The sequence below is a fragment of the Colobus angolensis genome, unplaced genomic scaffold (genome assembly GCF_000951035.1).
Source record: "Colobus angolensis palliatus isolate OR3802 unplaced genomic scaffold, Cang.pa_1.0 Scaffold84, whole genome shotgun sequence".
Lineage (NCBI taxonomy): Eukaryota > Metazoa > Chordata > Mammalia > Primates > Cercopithecidae > Colobus > Colobus angolensis.
In genome coordinates this window covers 3,190,324-3,214,569 of record NW_012122265.1, presented here as the reverse complement: position 1 = coordinate 3,214,569, position 24,246 = coordinate 3,190,324, and the positions used below count along the sequence as shown (strand labels likewise).

General features: G+C 40.7%; 1 protein-coding gene across 1 annotated transcript in view; it reads left to right on the top strand.

The window, feature by feature from the left end:
* ZNF195 (zinc finger protein 195) overlaps window positions 1-24,246 on the top strand; it is a 25,317-nt gene continuing 1,071 nt past the window's right edge. Inside the window, 7 exon segments of the mRNA XM_011930119.1 lie at window positions 1-182; window positions 9,054-9,132; window positions 11,893-12,019; window positions 12,528-12,623; window positions 22,758-22,802; window positions 22,805-22,825; window positions 22,977-24,224. Coding sequence (XP_011785509.1) covers window positions 9,118-9,132; window positions 11,893-12,019; window positions 12,528-12,623; window positions 22,758-22,802; window positions 22,805-22,825; window positions 22,977-24,224 — 1,552 coding nt within the window. The 5' untranslated portion in view covers window positions 1-182; window positions 9,054-9,117.

Genomic DNA, 24,246 nt, shown 5'->3' with positions numbered 1-24,246 from the left:
AATCAGGCACGCGTCTGGAGAGGAGAGGACGGCTTCCGGGATCTGGCGGGGCCGTTGTCCAGAGTTCCACTTCCTGTCCCCGCCGCTCTGCGTCCTCTGCTGGCCGCTGGCCGTGTGATCCGACCCGCAGACACCGGGAGATCCAGAAGTGAAACGTCAGGCTCCCTGGAGACCAAGAGATGGTGAGTGTAGGGGCCAGGCCTCCTGAGAGACAGGCAAGGGCGGGCTGGAACCCGCGGTACCGGCTGGGGAGGAACCTGACTGCCCGGGTGGGTTCCGGGCTCCGCGAACCCGAAGCCCTTCCAGCTGCACCATGGCGGCCGGGCCCCTGGCGCCTCGGCGCATCCCTGCGGAGCGGCTTTGGCCCAAGCCCAGAGCCGTCTCCCCGCGGCTGCTCTTCGCCCGCAGACCCGCGTCTCCCCGAGTTAGGAAGGGAGAATCCCGACTCCGCGGGTGGTTTGTGCATAAGAGGATGATCTGTAACCCGTGGGGGCCCCAGGCCCTCCTGTCTCCCGAGGGAGTCCTTGCAAAAATGTGAAACAGTTTTATTTGAGCAAAGAGTGGTTCATGAATGGCAGAGGACCCAACCATGTTTTTTTGGTTTGGCGGTCCCACCAGCAGGCCTTGAAGGAAAGGCTTTTATCAGGTGCATGGGGAAGCAAACCACATTCATTAATTAGTTTGGTACAGTTACGTCATCTCCTGATTTGAGCTATCTAGGTTGAAATTTTCTGGTCCTATAATCAGAGAGTAATTAGAGATTTGTGGTTGATGAATCCTGAATTTTGTTTCTGCAAGATAGTCATTTGCAAGAAAGCATTTGAGTTAGATTTTTTTTTTAACATAAGAACCCAGGGCACTAGAGCCACCTCAGTCGGATTGCCTGCTATTTAATTATTATTATTTTTGAGACACAGTCTCGCTCTGTCGCCCAGGCTGGAGTGCAGTGGCGTGATCTCGGCTCACTGCAACCTCCGCCTCCGCGTTCAAGTGATTCTTCTGCCTCAGCCTCCCAAGTAGCTGGGATTACAGGCGTGCGCCACCACACCTGGCTAATTTTTGTATTTTTAGTAGAGACAGGGTTTCACCATGTGGGCCAGACTGGTCTTGAACTCTTGACCTCAGGTGATCCACCTGCCTCGGCCTCCCAAAGGGCTGGGATTACAGGTGTGAGCCACTCTGCTGGCCTATTTAATTTTTTTTTTTTTGAGACGGAGTCTCGCTCTGTCACCCAGGCTGGAGTGCAGTGGCCGGATCTCAGCTCACAAGCTCCGCCTCCCGGGTTTATGCTGTTCTCCTGCCTCAGCCTCCCTAATTATTTTTAACACTCCAGGGAAAACTGGTTTTTCCGCTGCGTTTTCCAAATGCATTTCAAGCAGGGTCTCAAAAACACCACCATGTTCTTCAGGCCTAACTCTAACCTGCAGTAAAATACTAAATTTCCTGTACCTTCCAGATTCTCCCAAATGCTAACTTCCCCTTTCTAATTCACAACATTATTAACTATTCGTCCTTGGCTGTAATTTTAGGCACAGTATTGTAATGAATCATTTTTTCACAATGCATTGGATGGCATTTTTTTTTTTCTTTTTTTTTAAGATGGAGCCTTGCTCTATCGCCCAGGCTGGAGTGCAGTGGTGTGTTTTTCGCTCACTGAAACCTCTGCCTCCCAAATTCAAGCAATTCTTCTGCCTCAGCCTCCCAAGTAGCTGATTTTACAGTCCTGCACCACCACACCTGGCTAATTTTTGTATTTTTAGTAGAAATGCGGTTTCACCATGTTGGCCAGGCTGGTCTTGAACTCCTGGCCTCATGTGATCCACCCACCTCAGCCTCCCAAAGTGCTGGGATTACAGTCGTGAGCCACTGCGCCCAGCCTGGACGGCACTTTTTAAGAGATTTGTTTTCTGTTTGTAATCATTCCACATGACAGGAAAGCAGAGAATCATCCTCTGACACTATTGTAAAAAATCTGTGTGCCTCTCCTCCTTTTTTTTTTCCCTAGGCACAGACACCTTACCAGAATGTCTTTGGTTTGAGGTTCCACTTTGGAAACTTGACAGGGTGATTTGCTCTCAGCCACCCTCTGGACTTTTTCTTCAGTTTCAGTATTGTCTAGGGATAACACAGGATGCCCACCATGGCTGTGTTTGCTGCAGCATCTGGTGAATTTCAGGCCCTGGGTTATTTCTCAAAGGACAGCCTGAGGTATGAAGTGTGGCCTCTCCAGGGAGCAGCTGGATGCCCTGGGCTGAGAGAAATCTCCTGGTCCACTCTTCCTCTAACACTTAGGACATTAAGATTGTCTTCACCCAACCCAATTTTCAATCCTTGGAGACACATGGCTGATCAGCCAATCAGATGCTGCTGTCAGAGGGAAAAGACCGAAATCATTTCTGCCCTTTGGACTCTCAGATTTGTGAAGGGAGACAGAGTGTTTCAAAGGACAAGAAAACCCCACCTCCATGAGATGGTGCAAAAACCTGTGAAGCAAAATTCACCTGGGACACTCAGTGGGGCACAGTGCAGTGTATCATGAGGGGTGGCCAGTGAGCACTTCAGTGAACAGGATGGAGGTGGGAGAATCTCCCAAGGAATAGAATAGCCTGACTTAACACAAGTCTTTAGCTGCGTCTGTGTTCCAGTCGGCACTGCCACTCTGTATCTCCTTGAAATAATTTGTTCACTTACTGCAACTTTGGTTTTGTAATTATAAATTTACATTTTATCAGTAGCGCTTGAAAGGTAAGAAAATACTTACAAAGGACGTGAAATAGGTCAATTTCAGGAAAAAAGTTAAATATCTAGTCATAGATACCTTTTTCTTCTCCTGATTAAGGGTAGAAAGTTACTTAGGTCTGTTCTTTTGTGGAAGATGATTTCCAACAGAATCCCAGGGCTTAGCTTTGGGAATGCTACCAGGGAAAATAAAATGCTTCCTGGATGGCTGTGGAGAATGTCTACATTTTCTACAAAAGAATTACGGTAGATTACCTGGTAAATTATATAGATCCATCAGAACCTGAGCTGCTCTTTTTGCAGGATGAATTTGTTGTTATGAATATCTGTTTTATATCCTGTTCTCTACATGTCTGAGCCTAATGCTAAGTTGTAGGAGACGGAACTTAGCACTTCTAAAAGTGTTCACATATGACTGCTTACTATATGATTTGTTATGGAAATAGTTAAACAACAAGTTTATTGTCTGAAAGCAATAAATAATTCTGCTTTTTCTGTGGAGGTGAAAGCGTAAGTGCCTTACAGTTTCCTTTTCTTCTGTAAATGCTGTTTGAGTGATTTTGTTGGATATTTCCAACAATGGGTATTACCTAAAACTAAGTGGATATCCCTGATTGGGAAATGGAAGCCCGAGGACAGTCATTCCAAGCTAAGGCCAATATTCAGCCTGCAAAAGAAAGCAATTGAAGGCCTGGCTCAAGCTTGTGCAACCCGCAGGCCTGGGCCACATGCTCTCCTGGGCTTTGAATGTGGTCCAACACAAATTAGTAAACTTTCTTAAAACATTATGGTATGTTTTTGTGATTTTTTTTTTTTTTTTTCAGTTCATCAGTTATCGTTAGTGTTAGTGTATTTTATGTGTGGCCCAAGACAGTTCTTCCAGTGTGACCCAGGGAAGCCAAGATTGGATGCCCCTGGCCTAGCTAGTGCTTCCTGAGGAGCCTGCCCTGCAGGTGCCCCAGCCTGCTCCCAGCAGCCATGGAAGGAGAGAAGCTGCAGAGCCTGGGAGCATTGGGGACCCACAGGCAGATGCAGTTAGAGTTGGGATGGAAGGGGTTTGGGGTGGTCTTCCTGGGTATGGAATCGTTATTGTCCTGGGGCTGTTTCTAGACTTCGTCAAATAAATTTAGCTTTAGGTAGGAAGTTACTGAACTCTAAAGGAGGATTGCAACAGGGAGAAGGTGGCAACTATCAAACCTTTGAGGATCTCAAAAGTTAGGCAGACACGGGCTTTTTTGTGTTTTTATAGAGAGGAGGGAAGACAGGATAGCGGATGGGAAAACCAGATTCTAGATCCCAGCATGTTTTACTCTGAAATCAGTGTGTTCTTAGGAGGGGCAAGAAGGAGGGGTTGTATGCTGGCTCAGACTGAGGGTAGTTCAAAATTCAGGGGCTTGGGGGAAGGAGAGAAATTTTAGCAAGTTTTGATAGAGAAGTGTTTTGACCACTGAAGACAGAATTGTTCAGCTGTTTATGAGGAAAAAATGGGGATTTTCAAGAGTCTGTATCGGTACTGTGGTAGGTAACAAAGTGAGTGTCGTCTGGGTCATATTGTAAAGGGGTTTCTCTTCATTCAGCTGCTCCTGGAGAACACAAAGAAGGAGCAATTCTGCTGCTCAGGGCTTTTGACCAGAATCCCTTAGGCACTCCTCCTTCCCCACCCTTTCCCTGGCTCTGTGCGGCTGTTCCGTTTAGCTGTTGCTGATCTGTATCTTTTATAGTAAACCAGTAAATATAAGTACAGTGTTTTGCTGAGTTCTTTGAGCAGTTTTATCAAATTACTGAACTTGACAGGAGGTTATGGGAGTACCCAGTTTATAGGCAGTAGACATCAAAAATGTAAATATTAGAAGTATAAATGGGTGCCCAAGGCTTGTGACTGGCATCTGTAGTGGAGCACTGTTGTGGGACTGAGCCCTGAACTTGTGGGGTCTGGGCTGGCTCTAAGTGGTGTCAGAATTAAAATATTAGACACTCGGCCAGGCACAGTGGCTCATACCTGTAATCCCAGCACGTTGGGAGGCCGAGGCAGGTGGATCACTTGAGGTCAGGAGTTGGAGACCAGCCTGGCCAACATGGTGAAACCTCATCTCTACTAAAAATACATCACCAGGCATAGTGGCACATATGTGTAATCCCACTACTCACATCCGTAATCCCAGCGACCCAGGAGGCTGAGACATGAGAATCACTTGAGCCTAGGAAGTGGAGGTTGCAGTGAGCCAAGATCACAACACTGCACTCCAACCTGGGCGACAGAGCAAGACTGTCTCAAAAAATTAAAGACAAAGTTAGACACTCAGTTGGTGTTGAAGAATTGCTTGGTGTTTAGCAAACACCACACATTTGGAGTCCGAAGAAAGACATCACAGGGGCCCGGGCTGGAGGGAGACTCTGGATGTCTGGGGAAGCGAGGCTGTGTTCTGCACACAGGCTGTCGCGTGGCACGTTGTCCTGTGATTCCAGGTCCCTGAGGGTGAGAGGAACTGAGAACTTAGAGGGAAAAGTTCTTAGAACTGACACCCTCCTCCCCAGCTGTCATCACATGATTCCCACCCACTTAGGAACACGGACTTGCCGTGTGCCTTCGAAGAGTGGGCATCCCCTTCCAGAATTCACTGCAGCACCTTTGGTTTAGAATTCCTCACCCAAAACCCACACACGTGCCTTCAGGACTCCTGGTGTATCCTCACCCCCAGAAATGGAATCTGCAGCAGCAGCTTCTGCCACCAACCCCTGCCCCTGGATCACCCAGTTGTAATCTCTTCCGCCTGCAGCACGAAGGGATCGGTCAGATCATAGCCCCACCTGGGCCTCTGTCTGTCGGTTCATAGCCCCACCTGGGCTGCTGTCAGTCGGGTCATAGCCCCACATGGGCCACTGTCTGTCGGTTCATAGCCCCACCTGGGCTGCTGTCAGTCGGGTCGTAGCCCCACCTGGGCTGCTGTCAGTCGGGTCGTAGCCCCACATGGGCCACTGTCTGTAGCACAACCAGTTTTGCTGCCAACTTTGCACTCTCTGTCACCTGTGGATTCTTGAGAGCACCTTTCTCTCCTGATTTTTTTTGCCCACAGACCCCTTTTATGTGCACATGGTGTGCCCAAGGCCACCCCTTCGGTGCCTGAATCCAGTGCCTGCTGTAATTAACATGTTCAGAATTTCAGGTCCATGGCCCTAGACCTGGCTCTTGCAGGAACAAATACAAATTAGAAATAAGAGGCTTAATTCTCTCACTTGAAAATAAGGAGAAAGATTTTTTTCTTCTCCCAATTCTGAAAGGATTTACTTTAGGACACTTTAACATGCAAATGTTTTCTCTGCTTTTTTGAAATATATGTAAGTCATTTAAACAGCTAAATAAGTCTTTTGTCATTCTTTTTAATTCAGGATTATCTTTAGGACCTGAGAACCATTGCTTAGTTTTTGTTTTTAAGTTGGCAAATATTTTTTTTTTCCAGTTTCAGTCTTTTAAAGTAGACACGGATTTGCTTAGACGGAAGCTGACTTTAAGAGTACACGGCATAGGATTAAGCTCAGCGATACGGAGGGATGAAGGGTAAAGGATGCCAAGTGCCTTTGACAGAAAGCCCGTCTTCCGAGGTGATTGCTTCAGGTCTGGAGGCTGAAGGATGCACACTGCCAAAGCAAGGACAGCTCAGTGTGTCAGCTGGACCGTGGGGTTTGCGGCCATACCTTGCATTCTATTTCTTACTTAGGAACAACTAGCATAGTTATGTGTCGTTTTTAGTAGACAGCTTGCATCCACTTGAACAGTATTTTCTACAATAATGTGAATATAAAGGAACAGTATTTAGAAAAACCTCTTAAACAGTAATTTTAATACCAATGTTATTCATTCTTGTGAAATATGATGTGTTTTAACTGAATTAAAATTACGGAGAATTTTTAAATACAACATACATCATGACTACTATATTAAAGTTATTCATACTGAGATACTTATATTTAATATCCAAAGAAAATTCGCTCCCAAATTTTTCCATTTTCTACTCAGAATCAGCCTGCATCTCTCCCACCCGGGTGGCCATAGAGGGCATCTGTGCAGGGTCACCAGGAACCCTCTCACCAGCGCCTGGAGTCTTTTGGACATTCAGGAGTGTACTGTGCAGACGGGGCTCAGGCTGACAAAACCGTCTATCTGTGCTTCTTTCACAGAAAAAGAGAAACGAGTCACCCAGGGTTTGTTCCTCCCATCAGAGAAGAAACCTCATTGGTATCCACATGGAAATTCCTCCAGTTTTCTGGTACTTGAGTAAAAAACAAAAATGAGATCTGGAGATTCAAACCGATACACTAACGGATTCCATCTCGTGTAGCCCTTAGGAAAACAGAAGGCAGCCCTGGTCCCTACGAGCCAGAAACTTTCCATTTCCAGTAACTGGATAAATCATTGAATTCAGCATCGTGGGGTTAGCACGAAGAAGGGAGTGGTCAAAGGGACTTTGGCTTCATTTGGGCCTTTTTCCTGATGTGGTCGTTGTGAGTTCTGATGTCGCGTTGAAGGGATATTCAGATAGAAAAAGTGGTGGTGGTATTATTTCTGTTGCTTTTGCCCTGCTAAAAATAAATATTTAGCTTCTACCATATAGATCCTAGAAAACCCTAAAGGTTTTGGTTAAATTCTTTGTTATTTTGTGTTATAAAATAGGGAAGTGGCTAACATAGATTAAAATTATACAAACCCTGGGATTTAAATTTTTGGGGGGCAGTTTTAGGAAAAACAGAATTGTAAATACTCTAGTAGCATAGAGAGCAGAATCCTGCGTGCGGCCCTCTCCCTACCCAGACATGCCTGCACTCCCCTCCTCTGAGCCTCATCCAGGTCTGGCCTCACCCTGGACTCTGCTCCAACAGTTAACTACAGAGTTAAATCAGAGTTTGGGGTTTAACTACGGAGTTAAATCAGAGTTTGACTCCTGCTGCTTCTCCAGAACTAATACACAGAATTTTCTGAAACCCCAAAGCAGATAAATGGAGTAAAAGAACTCTCTATTTTGGGACCTTAATTTTTTTTCTTTTTTACTAACACCAGTGCTTTTAGAGACATCGCATCCAGCAACCTGTTTCTCAGTCCTGTGGGTCTAATAGTTGCTTCACAAGCCACAAGAAAGTGAGGATAAACGCAACAATGGAAAGTGCCTCTACACTGTACTTCATCCTCTCTGTATCCCTTCCATTGGTCTATATGGAGCTTTTATCATTACACTTTTAAAAAGTTAATGATAGGAAAATAGAAGAACTACAAAGCCTGGGCCCTTCGTCTATATCTTGAGAGTTGCGGGACAGTTGGTTCTATCACCCGGGGTGTGATGAGGATTGGCTCACATGACGTGAGGTGCCCAGCACAGTGCTGTCACATACTTCTGACAACACCGTGCCTGCTTAATAAACGCTGCATTCATATGTGTGTACACATTGTTTTCCAAATGCAGAGAGACTCAGACATTGCTTCCTTCTCCAGCCCTGGAAAACTTTCAAGAGCCAGAAAATAATGTAATCTTTCAGAATGGAGATTGACTGTCTCCATTTGCACCACAAGAACTTGTGCTGTGGTCAGAGGGTTGGGTGTAAGGGACTGTGCTGGGGCTGCTTTGTTTAGCTGAGTGTTGATGATCACAAGTCTTGGGGGAGCAGCATCACCGTTAATGGCAGAACTGTTAAAAAATCCAACCCATGAACCCCTTTGAAATCCTCAGGGTCACTTGACTCAGAGTGGGGCCAAAATTACCAGAAGATTCATATGCACATTCAAGCTTGAGAAGCAAGGCTTAGCTAAATGGTTCTCAGCCTGGCTTCTAAGTAAATCACATGGACAACTCAAAAAAAGGCCCTCACCATTGCCCTCCCCACAGATTCTGCCTCTTGGTTTAGGTGCCTCTTGGTTTGGAAGCACCAGTGCTGTTTAAATCACATGCCTCATGGGATTCTAAGGTGTGGCCAGAATCAGTGATGGGGGATTTCAGATGCATTTGTATGAGTTGAGTTCAGCCTTGGTTCCAAAGGGAGGTCAGGGCCTTCTCTGCCCAGGTTTCAGAGGCCGGCTCAGTGCTGCTTATGCTCCAGTTGCCAAAGCAGAATTGCTGTTGTTTAGCAGGGGAGGGAACCTGAGAGCCGGAAGAGAGAAAGTCACATTTTGATCTCCATATAGGAGTTTACTGTTGCTGGACTGTCTTTTATAAAGAACAGAAAAGCGTGGACTTTTTCTGTATTTCTAGGTCTTTCTGTTGATGTGTGTGGTGGTCGCAGGTGAGGGGTTGTGCTCACACCGTTAAAGGCATATTCTCATGATGCAGGTGTGATTTGTCCAGAGATCTTTCCTAAGAGGAAATCCCAGAGAAGCAGGAGAAAGAGAAAGAAATGGCTGGTGCTCAGGTGAATGCATCTCAGGTCAGGGGTTGTGTCCACTTTTGCTCCTGAAATGTCATGTGTTTAGAATTTAGAAACCTTTACTTCTCTACTTGTGGTGTTTCTCCATAATAAGTTTGTTTCAGCTACTTTTTTTTTCTTATAATAATGAAGGGTCTCTGAACATCTTTTTCTGCATACCAAAGCCGTCTCTCTGTTATCTTCACCTTGACTTCTTATATGCCATGAAGAATTCTCACCATGACTTTATGACCTGCAGTATTAAACACGTTTACTTCGTGGCACTGAACGTGTGGATACCCAGGATTCCTCTTGAGGATGGGGTGCGGTTTTTGGATGTCAGCAAAGAAGGGAAACGTGCACTGTTTAGGTTTCATCTGGATGCTCCATTAGCTGCATGCAGAACAGGACTAAGAAAATAAACATTTAAACCCGATGACATTTATTGCCCAGAATAACTCAGAGCATTCTGGAAAAGAGAAAAATGAAAAGACACTTGCTTTTTAGAATGCTAAAGAAAGACCGTTTTAGTACACTATTAGAGATTACTGCTGGGCGCAGTGGCTCATGCCTATAATCCCAACACTTTGGGAGGCCTAGGCCTCCACTTGAGACCAGGAGTTCGAGACCAGCCTGGCCAACATAGTGAAACCCCATCTCTACTGAAAAAATACAAAAATTAGCCAAGCATGGTGGCACATGTGGGTAGTTCCAGCTACTCCGGAGGCTGAGGGACGAGAATTGCCTGAACCAGGGAGGCAGAAGTAGCAGTGAGCTGAGATCGCACCACTGCGCTCCAGCCTGGGCTACAGAGTGAGACTCCCTCTCAAGACAAAAGAAGAGATTACAGAACCTGGGAGATATTTGTCAGAACATAGGAGATATTTATTTGTCAGAACCTGGGAGGTATTTGTCAGAACCTGGGAGGTATTTGTCGGAACCTGGGTGTAGGGAGACCCCCTGAAACTACTGCTACAGAATAAAAGATGAAATGCTCTTAATTGTTATAAATACAAAATCGCATGCAGGATTGTGTAAAGACAATGCCGGGTTGGGCTGTCAGAATGAGCCAACAGCACGTGATGTGCTTCCCCCTGCAGAGAGCCTATGAACGGACGTGCAGTCAGGGAGGTTTCACATCACCAAGATTCGTATCCCAGAAGAGCAGAAGTTCGTAGCTCTGGGAATGGAATGCGACCCTTGTGGAGAGTCTATAAACAGACATGTGGGGGGCGCCTGTCCACATGGATAAGATGGGGCTATAAACACCCTCATCTTGCCACGGCTCTTCTAGGTCTCTTTAGGGTGAAGGCAGACTCCCTTCTGAGAATCTGTGGTCTAACCGTTTGTCTAGTTTCACGTCCTGCTTCCATTGATTGTTCGTAACCAGCTTTTGCCGCCATTATTACTGCTGTTTAATATCTTGCTAATCATAGGTTATGGATAGACTGTGTTTGTATTTTAAGGCTCTGTTAGAAATTGCTGATGCACACACATTATATTGTAAATTCTTATCTCTGTATACTGTACTTCTGCATACCAATGTTATATTAAAGAATTACTTCATTCCCATGTGACCATCTCACCTCATAATCAAATGACCCTAAATCCCTCACTAACCTACCCCCGCCCTCACTAAACTTAATAACACATGCTGGTGTATCCAGTGCATTGGCAGCATCGCAGGACCAGAAGGTGGTGACCCCCCCGGACCCAGCTTTCACTATCTTGTGTGTGTCTTTTATTTCTCAACCTGCCAATCCGCTTGGGAACAAAGAAAGAGCCCCGTTGCGTTGCAGGCTATTGGCCAGATCCCGCAATACCTGGGAGATATTTATTTGTCAGAACATGGGAGATATTTATTTGTCACTTGAACTTTGCATAACAGTAAGTTTCAGTATGATTTGATTCAGGTTATAATTGACCTTTTGGCCAATATCACACCAGTAATATGTCCTTCTCTGTGCACTGGCACATGATAAAAATCTGTCCTATTACAGTTGATTTTAGTTTTATTCAGTTGGTGAAAGAGCTCTCTGACAGACTTTTCCATTGTAGAGTTTATTTTTTTCTCTTTAAGTACTTTGAGGAGATTTACTAATTAGTGTGCGTAAATAATCACATTTAATCTGAAAGGTCTTTGCTTCTTAGATTCTTTTTGCATATGCCTTGCTTTAGAAGATGAAGACTCTCATCTCTCTTTGTGGTTCAGAAAAACTGGGATAAACCCATGCTCTGCCACTTACAGGATTTTGACAAAATATTGTCCTTGGGCCCAAAGGACTGGCATCACTGGTAAGCGCATTAGAAATTCAGAAACTCAGGCTTGACCTCCGATTTCCTGAAGCAAAATCTGCACAAGAGCTCTAGTTTATTGGACACATTAAAATTGGAGAGACTCACCTCCAATTTTATGGAGTCTAACTCACCATGACTTTTCCACCTGAGAAATATACACACCTTATTCATATGACGTAAATGTAGCACTCAAAAATGGACATGCCTTTGTTGACGCCCTTAATTTTATACTTCATCATCCAGAAGAGTATTGTATGTACACTGCTTATGTGGATCTTAGGCAATTCTCTTTCCTCAGAGTTAGAGAATATTCTTGTGCTAAAAATTACCTTATTTTATAATTCCAGTCACTTGTATAAGTTAGAACCAGTTCTCTTCACTCGCTCATTTCGCCTTGAATCAAGTTAAGAACTCTGCCCAAAGCCACTTGGTAAGTATTTGTTATTGTTGTTGTTGTTTCTTCTTCAGACACTGTTGACGTTCAGGGATGTGGCCATAGAATTCTCCCTGGAGGAGTGGAAATGCCTGGACCCTGCTCAGCAGAATTTGTACAGGGATGTGATGTTGGAGAACTACAGAAACTTGTTCTCCATTGGTGAGGATAACTTCAATACGTAATTCCTCATATGTCCTAAAGAGTTCCTTTCGTTCCTTTGCAGAATGTTTTTTGTGAGTTTCTGCATTGCATGAATGAGTTTCAGATCCCTGCTTTTAAGAAAAACATGGGGAATTGTTGATGTTAAAAAAAAATCTTCAAAATGTGGTTCATTTTGACATAAACCTTCCTTTTTTTTTTTTTTTAACTGATTTGTATCTTTCACTCTAGTGATGATGCCAGAAATTCAGTGGCATGAAATATTATTGCCCACACCTTAAATTCAAATTTCCACCACCAGTGTTTTATTTCAGTAGTACTGAGTGGTGAAACTGAGAACCCACAGATTTACAATACTTACTGAATATTCTAAAGGTTATGTCAGGAAGCATAATATTTGGATTAATTTTCTAGAATCTTCTATAATGTTCACTCTACTAAGCACAGTACAAGGTTAGTAATTGGAGAATTTCAGCAAGAGTAATGTCACTTTTTTCTAATAAAACAGGTCTCACTGTCTCTAAGCCAGGCCTGATCACCTGCCTGGAGCAAAGAAAAGAGCCCTGGAATGTGAAGAGACAGGAAGCAGTAGACGGACATCCAGGTGGGTGGGCGTGAATGAAGCAGGTAACCCAGGTGAGAGGTCCAGAGGTCGAGGAGGAAGCCAGAGCCAGAGCTTAAAATGTGGTTCGGGAAAGCCAGAGCCAGAGCTTAAAATGTGGTTCGGGAAGCTCTGCTCTAGTGGAGATGGTTTCTGAGGGCCTGGGTATCTTTCTCTTGCTGTCCGCTAGGAGCGTCTTCTGTCTCATTCTCTTAAATTTTCTACAGACTCCGCTTCCTGTTTAGTGATCTTCCTTTATAAAAGTTACAGTAAAAATCAGAGTCCTCCTCCTGACGAGTAAGGGCCTGTGTGGTCTCGTGTCTTGCTCTGCCACTGCTTTTGGGAACGTGCATGTGCCTGCCTATTTTTGAGGAACTCTGTTAAATGTTTTTTGATTTCCTTTTTGCATCATGTCTGAAGTGTGCAGGAGGCATGGTGATGGTGTTTGGTTCAGAAATCCCAGAAGTCCCATAAACAGATGTTGTATGCTTTCTGCTTTATGATTTCGTATCCTACAGAGGTTTCAAATGGGAGTCTACAGAAATGTATACTCAGCAGTTTTCTCCGAACACTAGGCATCTGCCCAAATATGAGATGATCTAATGTTATTTTACTTCAAAATTTTATTTATTTTTTTTTAGTGTGAACTGAGGTTGGTCATTTAAACTCTATATTCCCTAACTCCCAACTGTACTAGTTATAATATTATCATTTTATAATTTCTTCTTTTTTAGTATGAGGCTTATCAGGACTGAGTCATTCATATGTATGTACGTGTATGTGTATGTATATATATGTGTGTGTATATATCATATATGTGTGTGTATATCATATATCAACATCCTTTTGAAATGATAGGATTTCACTTTTTATGCTGGAGTAATATTCTGTTGTCTATTTAAATCATATTTTCTTTATCCATTCATATATACACACACACATATACAGGTGTGTCTATATGGACATACGTGTAACACATTATTTTAGAAATAAAAACTGTATATATTGTGTACAATGTAATAATTTGATATGTGTATACATTGTGAAATAATTAGTGCAATCACATTAAGGAACCAATCTATCACTTCACATAATTACCTTTTCTTGTAGTGAGAACAGTTAATGTCTACTGTTGGCAAATTTTAAGTATACAAAAGATTATTAATAGTGTTCATAAAGCTACTCATTAGATTCCCCAGACTTACTCATCTTACAACTGAAAGTTTGTACCTTTTGAACAACAGCTGATTTTCCCCAACTCCAGGCACTGGCAACTGCCATTGTCCTCTGCTCCTGTGAGTTCAGCCATGACAGATTCTGCATCTGAGGGGGAACGTGCAGTCTCTGTCTTGGGGCCTGGCTGAGTTTATTTAGCATCATGTCCTTCAGGGTCATCCATGTTGTTGAATAACAGGATTTCATTCCTTTTTTATGGCTAATATTCTGTTTATTTATATCACATTTTCTTTATCCATTCAACATCCACAAATGTTTAGCTTGTCTTTATATCTTGACAATTGTGAATAATGCTGCAGTGAACATGAGGGAACAGATAATTCTTCAAGCTGCTGCTTTTATTCCCTTCAGTTATTATATACACAGAAGTGGGATTTCTGTGTTGTAGAGTAGGTTTATCTTTTTTTAATTTTTAAATAATGCCCCCCTCCTGGTTTTCATAATGACTCTACCAGTTGAGAACTCTGAGTGTTCAGAATTGTTTTTTCTTTACATCCTTGTCAACATTGTTGTTAGGTTGGTGCAAAAGTAAGAGTGTTTCTTACTATTTAGAAGGCAAAAACCACAATTACTTTTGCACAGCCCTGATATACTGCTTATTTTTTATATTAGCCATCCTAATATCCAAAAGTTTGATTGTAAATGGTCTTTGGCGTGCAGAAGCTTTTTAGCTTAATGCAGTCCAGCTTGTTGATACTTACTTTTGTTGCTGTACTTTTGGTGTCATATCTAAAAAATGATTGCCAAGACCAATATCAAAGAGGTTTTTTCTCAGAGTTTTTAAGGATACATGTTTTACATTTAAGGCTTGATTTCAAGTTAATTTTTGAGTATGGTGTAAGAAAAATTGTCTGTTTCATTATTTTGATTGTGGGTATTCTGTTTCCCCAGGACCAAGTGTTGAAGAGACTATACTGTCTGTGTTGTGTATTCTTCGTGCACTTGTGAAAGATTATAAGTGGGTATGCATGAGTTTAATTCTGGGCTGTCTGTTCTGTCCCATTGGTCTCTCTGGCAGTTTTCTTCTCTGTTCAGATACCATCCTGTTCTTACTACTGTAGTCTTAAAGTGTCGCTTGAAATCAGAAAATATGTCTCTTGTCTTGTTCGTTTTCCTATAGATTCCTTTGGCTATGCCAAGTCTGTTGTAATTCCATATAAATTTTAGAGTTCTATTTTCATTACTGTGAAAAAGGCCGCTGGAATTTGACAAGAAGTTTATTGAATCTGTGGTCTTGGTCTTTAGCAGAATTTTACAACCCCCTTCCTGGATTCCAAAGCTCTCTGAAAGGCATTTTTTTGAGATGAGGTCTCTCTGTATCACCAAGGCTGGTTCTGAGCTTCTGCCCTGAAGTGAGCCTCTCACCCCAAGGTCCTGAATAGTTGGGATAGGTGTGAGCTGTGGTGCCTGATTCTCTTGGAAAGGCATTTCTGTACACAGAAGACTGACAAATTTTTGTTGTTGTTGGGGGATGTATAAGCCTGGTCCACCTATTTCACCATTTTTCTATGTCACTCTCCTGTACATTTGCACTTTCTCTTTTGTTCCATTTCAGATTTATCTCTAATTTCAAATTCTAATATGAAGAACAATATGCTAGAATTAACGTGTTATGTCTGAATTAAATTATTTAGTAAGCACTATTTATTTGTTTGCTTATTTATTTATTTTGAGATGGAGTTTGGCTCTTGTTGCCCAGGCTGGAGTACAATGGCACTGTCTCAGCTCACTGCAACCTCTGCCTCCCAGGTTCAAGTGATTCTCCTGCCTCAGCCTCCCGAGTCGCTGGGATTTACACACAGGCATGTGCCACCACGCCTGGCTAATTTTTTGTATTTTTAGTAGAGATGGGGTTTGTCCATGTTAGTCAGACTGGCCTCGAACTCCCGACCTTAGGTGATCTGCCTGCCTCGGCCTCCCAAAGTGTCGGGATTTACAGGCATGAGCCACTGCACCCGGCAAGCACTCCATATTTATTAAATTATCCTACTTCTTCAATCTGTATATAGATAGTAATATTATGTATTCCCAAATGTTTATTTAATGTATCAGTGACTCTCACTATACTTTACATAATTTATATTTTTCTCTTTCTTTAGAAATATAAGGCTATTCCTTGCTTCTAAAAGTTGGATGGCAGCATTTTAATTTTGCATAAGAATCGCATCAGTATAGTAAACATATAATAAAAATTGTCTTTAGTATCTTCTTACTCATTGAAATGTTCTCAGTAGAGTCTTTTATTAATGATTGTAGTGCATTTTCTGTGAAGTTTTACTGCTGTACACTGCATGCCAGTGATTGAAAATATCTGCTTTTCGTGATTACACAGTCACAGTTAAATATTGTAGTTATCTAGGCAAATTCTTTTTTAATGGTACATCAGTGTTTCATAGCAGATTTTATGACTAACATCTTAGTGTTTTGTAACTCCGTATTACTGTTTTTATGGTTGAATAATATTCCTTGTATGCAGATGCCACGTTTTTTGTGTGTGTTCATCACTTGAGGCTTCCCTCATTTGAATTTTCTGAATAGTGACACAGTAAACATGGGTGTGCAAAGATCTCTCCTAAGTCCTGAGTTGCAGTGTGTACTTTTGATATAGGTCCAGAAGTGGGATTGCTGGATCATGTAATTCCATTTTTAATTTTTTGAAGAACGTTTATGCTATTTAAAAAAAAAAAAAAAACTCACTCTATCACCCAGGCTGTAGTGCAGTGGCGCCATCTCAGCTCACTGCAACCTCTGCCTCCTGGGCTCAAGCCTTCCTCCCCCTTCAGCCTCCCGAGGACCTGGAAGTACAGGTGCCCACCACCACACCCAGCTAACTTTTGTATTTTTAATAGAGACAAGGTTTTGCCATGTTGCCCAGGCTGGTCTTGGACTCCTGGGCTCAAGTGATCCACCCGCCTCAGTCTCCCAAAGTACTGGGGTTCCAGTTGTGAGCCAGGGCACGTGGCCTATGCTGTCTTTCATCATGGCTGCATCCTTTCTGTCCTAGCAGCAGGTTACGTGGTTTTCAAAGTCTTCACATCCTTGACAGATCTGAATTTTTTTTTTTACAGTGGCCTTACTAATACGTCTGAGGAAATAGCTTAATTGTCATTTTGTTTTGCATTTCTCTACAAATTAGTAATTTTAGCATTCATTCAGGTGCTTATTGGGCGTTTCCATATCTTTTTGAAGAGATTTCAGTTAGTCCTTCATCTATTTTTAAATCAAGTTATTTAATTTTTGTTGTTGAGTTGTAAAAGTTCCTTACATACTCTGAATATTAAGTCCTATCAAATGTGTGATTTCCAAGTGTTTTTACCCATTTCCTAGGTGACATTTTCACTTCACTCATTATTTTCTTTGATTTGCAGGAAGTTTGAAGTTTGATGTAGTTCAGTTTTTCTGTTCTTCTTTTGTTGCTTATGCATTTGCTCTCCTATATTTTCTTCTAAGAGTTTTATTCTATTTCTATGTCTAAGTATTTCATTTAAAATACTTTTGTATGTGGTGCAAGGAAAAGATATCACTTCATTTTTCCATGTAGATATCTAGTTTTTAACATCATTTGTTGAAAGGACTCTTCTCCATTGTGTGGTCGTGGATACCTTATGGAAAATTATTTGATTTTATCCACAAGGGTTTATTTCTGGGCTCTCTGCTTTGTTTCATCATTTAGTTATCTGTCTTTGTGTCAGTACCACATTGTTTTTATTTTCGTAGCTTTTTATATGTTTTAAAATCAGAAAGTGTAATGCCTCTTTGTTCTTTTTAAAGAATTTCAACTAGTTATTGTTCTTAAACTAATTTTAGGATTAAAAAATCAAAAAGTACCATTGGGAATTTGATAGAGATTACATTGAATGTGTACATTAGTGTGGCCATTATTGACATCTTTAAAAGGACTAAATTATCTGACCTTTGAGCAAGAATGTGTATGTTCAAGGGTGTTTAATTTCAATACGTTTTTGGCATTGCCAGTATTACTTTTGCTTTTGATTTCTAGTTTTATTACATTTTGGTTAGAAAACACGTCATGGGACTTTCATCTTTAAGAGTTATTTGTTGTAACAGAATGCATTTTGTGTATTTGAGAATTGTATATTATACTTTTTTTGACTGGAGCGTTCTATACGTATCTGTTAAGTTGATCTTCTGTGTAATTTTCTTTGTGTGTGTGTGTGTCAGAGTCTCACTCTATCACCCAGGCTGGAGTGCAGTGACGCGATGTCAGCTCACTGCAAGCTCCGCCTCTCGGGTTCACGCCATTCTCCTGCCTCAGCCTCCCGAGTAGCTGGGACTACAGGCGCCCGCCACTATACCCGGCTAATTTTTTTTTGGTATTTGTAGTAGAGATGGGGTTTCACCGTGTTAGCCAGGATGGTCTCGATTTCCTGACCTCATGATCCGCCCGCCTCAGCCTCCCAAGGTGCTGGGATTACAGGTGTGAGCCACCCCACCCGGCCTTGATCTTCTGTGTAGTTTTCTATTCTGTGTTGAAAATGGGATCTTGGAGTTGATAATTATTGTATTTCTGTGTATGTCTTACTTCACTTCTCTCCATATTTGCTTTATGTGTCTGGGAGCCCTGATGTTAGATACAAATATAGACAGATAAACAGTTACAGGTTCCTGGTTAATGGACACATTTTGCCATTACATGCTATTAATCTTTATCTCCTGTGACAGTTTTGACTTAAAGTGTATTGTGTCTCATATAATGATAACCACCCCACCTGACTGTGGTTACTAATTGCATGGAATTTTTTTTTATTCTTACTTTCAGCCTATTTTTCTATTTAAAGCTAGAGTCTTTTGTAGCTAGCATATTGTTCTTAATTCAGCTATTTTATTTCTGTTAAATAAGTAGGTTAATTTATATTTAAAATAATTTCTGAAGGAAATGAAGTTACTATCACTATCTTGACTGTTGCTGTTTTCTGTTTCTTGTAGATATGTTATCCCTCACTTCCTCTTTGACTGTCTTCATCGTTTGTTGATTTTGTGTGGACATGCTTTCATTCTTTTCTCACTGTGTTTTGCAGACCTTGTGTAGGTATTTTCTCTGTGATCGCCTTGAAAAATGGAGAGTACATCAAACACCTTAAAGTTATAAATATAGATTTTAATCTCACAACTTCATTAAATACAGAAACTGTAACACCCTCCAGTGTGCTATTAATGTAACAAATTATTATATATTTTGTATCTGGTAGCAAAGATTTATGCAGATATTTTTTTCAGATATTATGGCAGAATGTTGAGTTTTTTATACCATCATTATCATAGTAAAGTATTATATTATATATCTGCTTATATACCTTTAACAGAGTTTTATATTTTCATATGGTTTTATAATGCTGTCTAGCATCATTGTCTTTTTTTAACACAATGAAGTCTTTTCAGTATTTTTTCTGTATTTTGTAGAGATTGGGTCTTGCTATGTTGCCCAGGCTAATTCCTAACTCCTGATCTCAGGCAATCCTCCTACCTTGGCCCACTCAAAGCTGGTATTGTGGGCATGAGCCACCATGCCTACCCAGCCTTTAGCATTTCTTATAGAACTATACTAGTGGTGGTGAACACCCTCATCTATTTATTTATTTTGGAAAGTCTTTATTTTTCCCTTGTTCTTTTGAAGTGAAATTATTCTAGATCAGGTGTTCTTGGTTAGTAACATTTTTATCATACTGAAATTTGGAAAGTTAACAGCCTTTTTTTCTTCGAATAATGCCTCCACTGCTTTTCTGCTATGTATTTTTTGTAAGACTTCTTTCATGAATATATTGGTTTAGATCATGGTGTTCAATAAATTCCATATTTTAGCTATTTGTTTTACAGTTTTATTTTTCTGTGTTTTGTTTTTAAATCTGTGCTACATTCTGTTTTATTGTACTATTTGTCTGCCTTTATACCAATACCAAATTGTTTTAATTACGGTTGCCTCATAATGTGTTTTGAAGTCAGACAGTGTGATACCTCCAACATTGTTCCTGTTTGAAAATTGTTGGGTGCTTTACAGTCCCTTGAGATGTCTTAGGATTTTTAGGTTGTTGCTTTTATTTCTGCAAAAAGAGGATTCGAAATTTGAAAGAGATTGCATGGAGTTTGTAGATTGCATTGGACAGCGTGAACATCTTTGCAATATTGAGTATTTCAACCCTTGAACAAGAGCATGCTCAAATGTGTTGTTTAATTTCCATATATTTGTGAATTTTTTTGTTTTTCTTTGTTATTTCCAGTTTCATTTCATTTTGGTCATATATAGTAATGCAGAAGACTTCAGTTTTTTGAAATTTGGTAAGACTGACTTGTTTGTTTAACAGGCGGCCTGTCCTGGAGAATGTTTTCTGAGCTCTTGGGAAGAGTGTGTCTCCTGCTGTGTTGTGTGGAGAGTTCTGTCTATGTCTGTGAGGTGGAATTGTTTTGTAGTGCTTTCAGGTCCTCTCTACAATTATTAAGTCTTGCTTTATTATTCATTACTGAAAGTGGGTTCTAGAAGTATGCCACTATTATATTGCTGTCTGTTTCTTGCTTCAATGGTGTAATTATTTGTTTATAAAGGACTTGCAAAATTGAAGCAAGAAATAGCAATATAATAGGAAGTTACTTCAATACCCAAATGTATATACAAATATGCACTCACATTTGTTATAGGTTCCCAGTTCATTCTCCCTTCTATTATTGTTTTATGTTCTTGTTTTTTGTGAGCTCTGACTTAAAGTATGTTTTATGAAGTATGACATTTTTTTACTTAAGATGTATTTTGCATAATTGTAACCTCTTCTCTCATTTCATTAACATTTGCATAAAATGTCTATTTCCATCTTGCCACTTTCAGTCTCTTTTTGTCCTTAGGTCTCAGGTGAATTTTTTGTAGGTCAGCTATAGTTTGATCCTGGTTTGGTTTTAAATTATTTAGAATATGACTTTTGATTGAGTAGTTTAGTTCCTAAATAAACAATTTACTGAAATGAAAAGATGTACTTTAGCCATTGTATTTTTTTTACTTGATTCTTGTAGCTTTTTCTTTCTCCCTTTCTTTTTTGTGTCTTGTACTTTGTGTAATAAGCTTTGACTCCTTTTTAAATTTTCTTTTGTGTGTCTTATAGACATTTTCTTTGTAGTTACCATGGAAAGTATATAAAACATCTTAAAGTTACAGCAAGATATTTTACACTGGTAAATACTTAACCTTAGTTGTATACAAAACTTCTTTCTTATTAAATCTGCCCTCAACTTTGTTACTGATGTCACTAAATCATTTAATGTTATATATCCATTAACAGATATTTATGATTATTTTTCTACTTTCATCTTTCAAATTTTAGATAATAATTAAAAGTGATTTCTGCACCATCATTATAGTACCACAGAATTTTATTTTTCTGTGTATGCGTATCTTTTCCATATATTTATTTTGATATGATTATATATTATTTTCTAGCATTGCATTATTTTCAATGGAAAGGACTCCTTTTACCGTTTCTTGTTTGACATGTGTAGTGGTAGTGTAGCCCTTGGTTATGTTAGAAAGTCTTTATTTCTTATTATTTTGTAGGACACTGGTTATATTATTCTTTCTTGGAAGTTTTGTGTTCAGCAATTAGACTATCTCATCCATTTCCCTTCTTGGTTCAGCTTGCACTTTTTTTGAGACAGGGATTTACTCTGTCACTCAAATTGGAGTACAGTGGTGTGATCATGGCTCACCGCGGCCTCAACTTTCCAGGCTCAGGTGATTCTCCCACCCCAGCCTTCTGAGTAGCTGGGAAGCGCAACAGCATACACAGCTAATTTTTTTTGTATTTTTTGTAGAGATGGGATTTCACCATGCTACTCAGGCTTGTCTCGAACTCCTGGGCTCAAGCGATCTGCCCGCCTCAGCCTCCCAAAGTGCTGAGATTACAGGTGTGAACCACTGTGCCCAGCCTGGCCTCAAGGTTTCTGTGGACAAATTCACTGGTAATCTCCTAAGAGCATATACCTTGCTTTTCACTTGCTGCTTTCAGGATTATTTTCTCCTTTGACTTCGGAAACTGTGGTTATAATGTGTCTTATGTCCCTTTTGTTTATACTAGTTGATGTGTTGAGCTTCTTGATTTTTTAATTTTTTTTCTTACTTTTGAGAATTTCTCAGTAATTATTTCCTTTCATACCTGTTTCTCAGTCTGTTTTTCATACTTTATATCTTTTTATTGATATCCTCATTTTCCTAATTTTACTTAGTTTGCTGTTTTCCCATTTTTACTCATTGAGCATTATTCAAATGGTAATTTTATTTTTTCAGTTAATTTGTGCATCTCCATTGTTTTAGGGTTGATTTCTGAACTTTTTTTTATTTCTTTGATTGCGCCATGTGACCCTAATACTTTGTACATGTAATCTTTGATAGGGATTCAGGCATTAACAAAAAGCCTTCCTGCCACAACCTTTATAATGCGGCTTTCTCCTGGTGTAGTCTGAAACAAATTGGGCCGGATTCTAGAGGCCTCTTAAGCCTGTTCTGCAGATGTGTCTTGTGTGGGATTGTGTGTGTATTTTTCAGTTAAAGAGAGTTTCTCAGGTTTCTTCACAGTGCCCTGTAATCACCCAATACACCTGTTGCCTGGTGCTGCTGCTGCAGCCTTCCTGCTGCTGCCACAGGTATTTCCTTTCGGTCTCAGCAGACCCAACCTGTCACTCAGAGTACCGCCATTTCCTCAGCCCTCTGTCATGGGGGCAGAAATCAGTCTTTGCCAAAGCTTCAAAAGGCCAGAAGTAAAAACACTTGTGCCAGTACTTTCCTCTTTTGAAGGAGAAGCCAGGAGTTGAGGATGTACTCTCAAAGGCACTGTGCTGTACTGCAGGAGCAGGGGCTGTGGGGGGTAAATGTAACACACTTTTTTCTTTTCATGTGGCTCCTAGCATTGTGCTCACCTGGGGTGCTGCAAACTCTGAAGTGGTTTTTAGAGTCAGATGCATTTACTCACTAGGTATTGTTACATTTGGAGGTTTATACAGAAATTAGGGCCTGTGGTATTTTTTATGCCATTTTGCTAATGTATTTGGCATTATTTTACAGATTAGATTCATAAAATATATTCATCTGTGTCTAGTAAGTGGGATAACTTTTTTTTTTTTCAGCTATGTCTTCTCATGTTACCCAAGACCTTTTGCCAGAGCAGGGCATACAAGATGCATTCCCGAGAGGATATGGAAATTGTGGCCTTGATAATTTACATTTAAGGAAAGACTGGGAAAGTTTAGATGAGTGTAAGTTGCAAAAAGATTATAATGAACTTAACCAATGTTCATCAACTACCCATAGCAAAATCTTTCAATGTAATAAATATGTTAAAATCTTTAATAACTTTTCAAATTTGCATAGACATAATATAAGTAATACTGGAGAGAAACCTTTCAAATGTCAAGAATGTGGCAAATCCTTTCAAATGTTCTCATTCCTAACTGAACATCAGAAAATTCACACTGGAAAAAAATTCCAAAAATGTGGAGAATGTGGCAAAACCTTTATCCAGTGCTCACACTTTACTGAACATGAGAACATTGACACTGGAGAGAAATCTTACAGATGTCAAGAATGTGACAAAGTTTTTAAAACTTGCTCAGTCCTTACTAAAAATAGAATTTACGCTGGAGGGGAACATTACAAATGTGAAGAATTTGGCAAAGTATTTAACCAGTACTCCCACCTTACTGAACATGAGCGTGGTACTGAGGAAAAACCCTGCAAATATGAAGAGTGCAGCAGTGTCTTTATATCTTGCTCAAGCCTTTCTAATCAACAGCTGATTCTTGCTGGAGAGAAGCTCTCCAAATGTGAAACATGGTACAAAGGTTTTAACCACAGCCCAAATCCTTCCAAACATCAGAGAAATGAGATTGGAGGGAAACCTTTCAAATGTGAGGAATGTGACAGCATCTTCAAATGGTTCTCAGACCTTACTAAACATAAGAGAATTCACACTGGTGAGAAACCATACAAATGTGAAGAGTGTGGGAAAGCCTATACGCAGTCCTCACACCTCAGTGAACACAGGAGGATTCACACCGGAGAGAAACCCTACCAGTGTGAAGAATGTGGGAAAGTCTTCAGAACTTGCTCAAGCCTTTCTAATCATAAGAGAACTCATTCTGAAGAAAAACCCTACACGTGTGAAGAATGTGGCAACATCTTTAAGCAGTTATCAGACCTCACTAAGCATAAGAAAACCCATACTGGAGAGAAACCCTACAAATGTGACGAATGTGGAAAGAACTTTACCCAGTCCTCAAATCTTATTGTACATAAGAGAATTCATACTGGAGAGAAACCCTACAAATGTGAAGAATGTGGCAGAGTCTTTATGTGGTTCTCAGATATTACCAAACATAAGAAAACCCATACTGGAGA